Source organism: Epithele typhae (assembly GCF_022376455.1).
Source record: "Epithele typhae strain CBS 203.58 chromosome Unknown BXZ73scaffold_508, whole genome shotgun sequence".
Lineage (NCBI taxonomy): Eukaryota > Fungi > Basidiomycota > Agaricomycetes > Polyporales > Epitheliaceae > Epithele > Epithele typhae.
This window is the reverse complement of record NW_025954699.1, coordinates 1-8,602: the sequence shown is the minus strand read 5'-3', so window position 1 is coordinate 8,602 and position 8,602 is coordinate 1. Positions and strand designations below refer to the sequence as shown.

The 8,602-nt window shown below is 57.6% G+C and overlaps 1 protein-coding gene across 1 annotated transcript; it reads right to left on the bottom strand.

The window, feature by feature from the left end:
- Positions 1-7,412: 7,412 nt before the first annotated feature.
- BXZ73DRAFT_111254 (uncharacterized protein) lies at positions 7,413-8,402 on the bottom strand (the record flags this gene model as incomplete). The annotated part of the gene is made up of 3 exons (XM_048017386.1): positions 7,413-7,840; positions 7,896-7,946; positions 8,135-8,402. The coding sequence occupies 3 exons, from the start codon at positions 8,400-8,402 to the stop codon at positions 7,413-7,415; spliced, it is 747 nt and encodes a 248-aa protein (XP_047870539.1).
- Positions 8,403-8,602: the final 200 nt, after the last annotated feature.

Below are 8,602 nucleotides of genomic sequence, written 5' to 3'. Positions count from 1 at the left end.
GTTCTCTCTATGTGATGTTCCGATGCTGACAACCTCTACCCAGACAGTTGCTCTATCCTTGATATTCTCAAGGTACCCAGACTACCTCAAGCATTCGATGTGGTTCGGACTGGCTCTCTACTTTGCATCGCTCTTCGCATCAAGTTTTGCGACACAAGTGTGTATTGTTCATTTTCCCCCTTGCTCGGGTGTTTTTGACGGGGTTTGTCGCTTTTCAGGTCTGGCAGCTGATTGCACTACAAGGCGTTGGGGTCGGAGTCGGCGGCGGGCTGCTTTACATGCCGGTGATCAGGCTGCTCCCAGAGTGGTTCTCCGAACGCCGAGGACTCGCGGGAGGCATCATTTTCGCAGGAACTGGTGTTGGAGGTACGTTGAAGGCTTTCACCCCCAGTCGAAATGCTCACCCCGTGAGACAGGTTTTGTCTTCCCTTTCGTGCTCAATACCCTCCTAAACAAGGTCGGCCTCCGCTGGACCCTCCGAGTGTGGGCTATCGGAACCTCCCTCTTCTCCGGTATCGCCCTCTTTGGCATGCGCAGTCGCTTCCCCGTGCCCAAGTTCACTGCCGGCCAACGACGTCCCAAGTTCCTCCCGCCACAAGTCGATTTCATCAAGTCTCCTCTCTTTTGGTCATTTGTACGGTCGTCGATCTATCTTATGTATCCGGCTCATTTTAACACGTCTTTATCCCCCATAACAGATCTTCACAACCGTCATGCAGGGGCTCTCTTACTTTCCAGTCTCGCTCTACATTGCCACCTTCACGAAGAGCATCTCCGACCAGATCACCGCAACCGCGGTACTCGCACTTTTCAACTCTTCTGCTGTCGTCGGTCAAGTCATTCTCGGCCACCTCAGTGACCGCTGGGCATACCCGTCCATCATGGTGGTCAGCGGCCTCGGCAGCGCGCTGGGCGCTTTCTTCCTTTGGGGCTTCGCAAGCTCGTCCATCGCCCTTTACTTCTTCGCCACCGTCTTCGGCGCTCTCGTAAGCCCCTTCCTGAGATATCTTCTCCCCCGACGAACGGACCCCAACAGAGCGGCGGCGTCTCTGCGACGTGGACGAACGCTGCGTCGGAGTGCGTGCGCGGCAAGCCCGAGTTCGCGGGCATGGCGTTCTCAGGATTCGCCTTCTTCAAGGGCATCTCGGCGGTCGTCGGCCCCATCATCGCTGGCCTGCTGCTCGAGGCAGGCCGTGGGGCGTCGATGGGGCACGGATTCGGGCGGTTCGGGTACGGCGCGGTCGAGCTCTTCGTGGGTTCGTGCGCTCTCGTGTCGAGCTTCGGGGGTGTTGCCGTCGCGCTGTCGCGACAGCGGGTCTTGTCATGAGGGCAGTTCGAGGTATGTATAGAGGTTCTCGAGCGCCGATAGAAGTGGCAAAGGGGTGCGTGCTCAGAGTCATGATCAGCTGGGTGAATTGGTGTTGAAATTCCTTTGGCTCGTCCAAGATCGGCCCTGCACGCTGCGCACATCGATAGGCCTACGTGACGTACACACACCGTCAAATCAGAAACCCGTATCGAACCAACCGAAACGTGCGCTGACGGAATCACGGACCGTATACCCGCAGACCGAGTCATCCTGAGGCCTGAAGCCCGGCTGTAATACTAGCCGGGGACTATAACTACTTGGCCGCCCGCCATTGCCTCTCTCGCACACCTTCCTCAATATCCCCAGGATGAGCCCGCAGAAGGATTCGCATTCCATTGAGATCATCCCCCACGTTGAGGCCTCTCATGAATTACAGGTTATGTCCTCGAAGGGAGCCCCGGACGCCACTGAAGCAGTATTGTCATCCCAGTCGTCCGTGACGGCGATACGAGTCATGGATTCTGAGCAGGGCACTCCCGTCAACTTCCAAGAGCTTCCTCCCGTAGATAGAGGTGTAGGAGCATGGACGTTCTGTGCGGCGGCGTTTGTGCTCGAGATGATGGTGTGGGGTTTCGGATTTAGGTAACGGATCGGCTTCGTTGACTCTGCGAGATTATGGCACGGATCGCTCATCGCTCATCGTACCTCCAGCTATGGAATCTTCCAAGGCTCGTCCGCGTCTGTAGCCTTGTTCTCGCTAACGTTGACACTCTCCATCTTTCTAGATTATTACACTTCGAACCCTCCCTTCGAGAAAGACTCTAGCGTTGCGATTGCAGCGGTAGGAACTGTAGCTTTGTTCATACAATATGGAGAGGTCAGTCGTCCTATCAATCCGTATACGTCAGCGCCCTCATTTGGTCGCCAATGCGCCTAGTGTGTGATCCTTTCCCTGTTTTTCTCTAGATATCCGGACTATCTGCGAACCGCGATGTGGAGCGGTCTAGCCCTTTACTTTGTATCGCTGTTCGCTTCTAGCTTCGCAACACAGGTATGGTTCGAACAGATATAGCAGCCTAGCAACTGACAGGCAACCTTCACCATCCAGATCTGGCAGCTCATCATTCTTCAAGGCATCGGCGTAGGTGTGAGCGGGGGACTGCTGTATATCCCCGTCATCAAGCTGCTTCCCGAATGGTTCTCGGAACGCCGAGGGCTTGCTGCAGGCATCATCTTCTCCGGTTGCGGTCTTGGAGGTACGGCTCGATCATACTCCCTAAGAGGAAGGAATACTGAGTCCCGGTGCAGGATTTGTGTTCCCATTCGCCCTGAACGCCTTGCTGGAGAAGGTCGGTCTGCAGTGGGCGCTTAGAGTCTGGGCGATCGGGACCTCCGCATGCTCGGGCATCGCACTCCTGGGCATGCGCAGCCGTTTCCCGATCCCGAAATTCGCACCGGGACAGCGTCGGCCAAAGTTCGTTCCTCAGCAGGTGGAATTCCTCAAAAAGCCCGTCTTCTGGACATTTGTGCGTTCTGTCCTCCTCCGTGTTTGCGTTAGCCTACCTCAGACGTACCCCGCAGGTGTTCGCAACGCTCATGCAAGGTGTCTCCTACTTCCCCGTCTCCCTTTACATCGCCACCTTCACCCGCAAGTTCGCCAGCCAGCTCACCGCGACGATCGTCCTCTCGCTCTTCAACTGCTCTGCCGTCGTCGGCCAGGTCACCCTCGGCCACCTCACAGACCGGGTCCCGTACCCGTTCGTGATGGCGCTCAGCACGTTCGGCAGCGGCCTCGGCGCGTTCTTCCTCTGGGGCTTCGCGCGTTCCGCCACGTACCTCTACTTCTTCGCGATCGTCTTCGGGGCCCTGGTGAGCTCGCGCGCGCGTTTTTTTTCCTGTACTCCCCGAAGCTGATCTCGCGCGCGGCACCGGCAGAGCGGCGGCGCGTCCTCCTCCTGGGCGCACGCCGCCGCGGACTGCACGCGGAGCAAGCCGGAGCACAACGGGCTCGCGTTCTCGGGCATCTCCTTCTTCAAGGGCACCTCCGCCGTCATCGGGCCCATCGTCGCGGGGCTGCTGCTCGAGGCGGGCGACGGCGGGTCGATGGCGCACGGGTTCGGGCGGTTCGGGTATGGGGCCGTCGAGCTCTTCGTCGGTGCGTGCGCGCTCGTGTCCGCGGTGGGCAGTCTGGGGGTCGCGTTTGCGAGGCATCGCGCCGTATTGTCGTAGGGACGAGGTCGTGTGGCGGAACGTTAGGGTGGCGAATGCGGGAGTCGCGGTTGTGTGCTGTACTGGGGTTTCGTTTGTATCAAGAAGCCCTGATTTGAGGCCCCAGCAAAACCAATGCCGCTGTGAACGAAGAGGCAGGATTTCTGTCGAAATGTCGGCGCTGTCACCGTTGTACTAGCAAGCCTATACAGGCCTGTACTAGCTTCTTACCATCACTGACGACAACTTCCCACGCTCTATCTTATACGCCCACCATCACGAATGACCCAGTTGCGCGGAGCAGTCTCAGTGTCTAGCAGTGTCCCCGCGAACCCCACCGAGGGAGGCGGCAACCGACGAACATTTGACGGCTCCAGTCCCAGACCAGGCCCGGAACTTCCTCGAGCAACACGGCGTCATCCCCGAGGGCCAAGCCCCGAGCCGCGAGTTTATGATCAGTGGGCTCTTCAAGTGTGCGACCGACACGAAAGGAGCGACAACCAAGGCGTGCATGCGACGTCGGTGCTAGACAACGAGTCAACCACACTTGTAGGGGACGCTTTGACGGAGAGGGTGGCGAAGGATCTGACAGCGCAGATGGACGGCTTTGCGAGGGAAAAGGGCCGACTGGAGGAAGCGGCATAGGAATTGGGGGATGAGACAATCAAGCCTGAGGAGATACGGCCCTACGGGAGTCGCTGTCCGCGGGGAAGGCCGCACTGCCAGCGGCGGAAGGGCCGTCGCTGCAATGAGGTGCGCACCTCTCCCCTATTCCGTACTCGAGCATGGCAATGGCCCACACGTCGGCCACCTCGCTTCCTCGCTGGCAGCATGTTTCATCCCCGTAACTCATCATCGGCGTCTTGGAATCTATGCGCGAAGGTGGTCCCCTGGTCCGTCGGCAACCCATCTGGCGAATCTGCGGGCGATCCCCTGGCCAGCTCCGTGGGCGCAGCCCCTACCGGCCCCTCGACCAAGCCGTCGTCCAATACGGCTCGCGCGGGCCCCTGCCCGGGGTGGTGCACGTAAGGACAATTCCCTCTTCGCGTTTTCCCATTCCCGTTCACACCACTTCCGCCATGGATCCATCTTATCAGCACAAGAGTGAGTGGCGCCCGTTGTTTACCTTCGTTTGCGAGCAGTGCTCAGCTTTTCCCGCAGAGATCGTCGACTTGAGCGACACCGAACTCATCACCCTCGGATTCCTGGGCGAAGGTGGGCCCCTGTGTCAATATTGCACACGTCCATTTCTCACTCATTATTACCCCTTCACCTTGTAGATGTTGCTCCAAGCGTCAAACGTATTGTTGACCAGGTGAAGGCTAACCCTGATCACCTGGGCAGTAAGTGTCTCTGATTCCTTCTTTGCACATTCCATTTCCCACATACTCACGCCTTCTTCTGTTTTCAGCCGTGACCTGCTTCATGGTCGACTTGTTCAAGCGCAAGTACCCGGTCAAGGTTCCCCCACAAGACGCTACTCATCTGCCCGTCTCCCCCGTCTCCCCTGTCTCTCCCACCTCTTCCATCCCCAGCGAGGCCCAGACCCTCCGCCCCATCCTCGGCGATGACTCGGTCGCCCGCACCGTCGTCGCCCCCGACCTGATCTCCCAGTATGAGATGAGGTTTTGGTACCACGGCATCTCCGGCGACCCTCCCAAGCTCATGTGGCGTTCCGATCTTGAGACAAACCCCTTCCCCCTTCCCCAGCCTGGGTCCAACTTCTTTACGATCCCCGCCAAGACTGCCCATGGCGTCTTCAACACGCCGCTCAACCACGTGTGGCACGATGTCGCCCCTCGGATTATAGCGTCGATGAAGGCCCGCGGCCTCAAGTACTCCGCCGTAAAGACGGCTCGCTTCTCGACCGTCGGGGACGACATGCACAAAACGTTTGGCCCGATTGTCCTTTGGATCGCTGTACAGCCCGAAACCACCAACTCCAGGGCCGTTCGGGATGCCACACCGGATATCCTCCGCATCCTCGCTGACGTCCAGATCACCAATGTCGTCGTCGAGTGGTACGACGGGGAGGTCGTCGATCTCGTCAAGCCGCCCCCAAGTCTGATGAGCGTCGAGCACGAAACGAGCCCCATATTCGGCCTCAACCACCCCTTTAACACTGGCCTAGGCATCCCCATCGCGAGGCAGTCCGACGACGCGCAAGGCACCCTTACGCTCCTGTTCAAGGAGATGAAGACGAGCAGCGGCGACCCGAGCGACAGGATCCTCGCCCTCACCAACAAGCACGTCGCCTCCGTCGACATGCACTCCGACTACGAGTTCGATGGGACCAACCCTCAGCACATTCTCGTATGCAGTGATCGCCATCTCGACGAGGCCATCACTGCGATCGAGAACGCCCTCCTCATGGGGCTCCGCGAACTCGTTCGTCTTGTCCGACAAGTCAAGGACCAGCAGTCGAAGTTGGGCACTTCAAAGGAGAACGACATGATCCTGAGACGCATAATGTACGCCTTAGAGCACAAGATCGAGGACATCGCCGCTCTTCAGACCTTCTTGGAAGAAGTCAACGCCGACTGGCGAGATACCGACGGGCGTAAGTTAGGTATCGTCGACTGGGCTCCCAAAGTCTCCGTCAGTGTCGACTACCCCCACTACACTCGCGACATCGCCACGTTCGTGGTCGATAGGGAGAAGGTTAAAAATTTCGAGTCTAACATTGTCGACCTGGGTGTGTTCGGCCTGTTGCCCCCTTCATTCCCCTCTGGCTTACTAACATCCAGCTCTTCAGGAAACCAATACGATAGCACCATGCTTGGGCGTCGCATGCGCTGGAGAATCCCAGACGACCTCCAGCTCCCCATCCGGCGCGTTCTTCCTCGCCACCTCGCCATCAATCCCGGCAACAAATATGCAGGCGGCTCCATCGTCGGCAAGTACGGCAACGCGACGAAGTTGACCTTGGGCAGCTACTCCGGAATGGAGGCCTACCTCTGCACCGCACTCGGACTCGAGTCCCGGGCAGTGCCCGTCTACAACAGCGGCCTTGACTTTGCGGCCCCCGGCGACTCGGGCTCCCTCATCTTCACGGGCGACGGCGACGCCCTCGCTCTGTTGTGTTCAGGAATGCCGAGGGGTGTCCACAACCATGCCACCTTCGGTACGCCGATGTGGTGGGTTATCAAACAGATCCTGGAAAGGTATCCGTCCGCCGAGTTTCATGGCATGACCTACGACATCGACTGAGCACAAGCACATCCAAGCGCCGTCCTTGTCCTTTCCCCTCCACGGCACGGGTGTAGAAATGAACTGTGACTTCAATACGAGTGTTATGTAGCATAGCAGGCAATATATACAGGCGGGTACACAACATCCGTTTTGCCCGGAATCCCAGTCTGTCAGTCATACCCTTAGGAAGCACCTCGAAGCCGTTCAATTTCGTCCATGAGCCACCCTGTCAGCCGTCTGTGCACTTCGACGCCGAGCGCGTTGTCTGGCGGCATCTACGTAGGAGTTAACGGAGCGGCCGTGCCGCGCTGCCATCTCAACCTCACCTTCTCAGGCTACCTCATTCAAAACCAAAGAATCACTCAAACTTCCTTGCTTCGTCACTCCGCCTAGCATCGCCAAAGCGACCAACGAATTCATATGCATCAAAAGTACGTGACGAAGCCAGCAAAGCGAGGAAAGAAATTATCGTCAACTGAATCGCTGAACACCTGCCTATATCCCCTTCAAAAGCAAGCACGTGGATAACGGGCCAAGGAACACGACGACGGCTTCGCATACTTGAAAATGCATGACTGCGATGACGTTAGTTTTATCCCACCTTCATCAAGCCCAAATTCCGGAGGGTGCGAGAAAACGAAAGTCGTTGCCGTAGAGCATATGAATGAGCGTGATCAACGGTTCGGAGTGTGATACATACCATTTAGTGATATAGTCGCCGTCTGCTGGCTCCCAAGCGTCCTAGACGCGGTGTGCGGCCCATACGCCATTCCGTATCCTCGACGAGAGATACGATGCCCCGCTTGAACACCTCTGGCAGCAACCGTTCTATTTGCTTGAGGGAGAACAGGTACATATGGGACGCCTTGTTGACGAGCTGCACGTGTGTGAGGGTCGCAAACTTTTCTGTGGAGAGGCAATCATCCAGCTTTCTCGCGGCATACTTGATCGATGTGAGCGACAGAACTTCGGGGAAGTCGAGGATTGGTAGGCCGATGATGATCTCCTGAAGAAGATTGGAGGCGATAGAAGGAAGCACTTCGCAGAGGAACTCGAAGTCCCCTTGCACATCGATGCTTTCTGGATAAACGGCAAAGCTATGTAATTCGCGTGGCAAGGAAGACACTGACGCTAAGTGTGATCAACGTGAGTGTGCTGTGCACAGTTTGACTATGGGCATGCATACCTCGAATGAAGGACTCGGCGTAATCCTGGCCCTCAAGTTGAGCGCACACGACTTCAAGGAATCAGGGTCCACCGAACATGCCATTAGAAAGGCATGAAACCCGCGGATCGCTCCGACCTGGAACGGAGGTGAGCTACATTCCAATAGTCTCTCAGTTGAACCATGTACTCACCTGCAAGTGCACCAGGTCGCGACATGCGTTCGGGTAATCCGCCTTGTTCAGCCCGCATTTGGCATACAGATCGCTTGTGCACCGGTCGATGTAGAGGTGCGTGAGCTGCGGTATGCTCCAGACGGTCCGATCAGGCCGTCGTAGCCCGTAGGGACGGAGACGAGGCAAAAACCGTCGATGGTCAGCGAGCGTAGCGCCCTGCACGCGGCGAACGAGCGCGGAAACGTCCAATCTCCATCTTGAAGTGTGACGAGCTGGCGAGAGGTGAACGTGACTTCCCAGAGAGAGGCAAGGTGTGCGGCAACGGCGGGAGTGAGAGGGGTGATTCGTCCCATTGGAAAGATGGGTCGGGCGATTCGAAAGTGGCGGAAAGGACGTGCGCGGCAAGGGTAGGGTGTGAGGTGAGAGTAGCTATGAGGAGGGGAATTTGCGAGGAATCGTTGATGTAGATGTGGCGGTAGAGCGGGGTACGGCGGAAAGCATACCACGACGTGCTTGTGAGACAGATTGCATGGAGGCGAGCCTGTATTCGCGA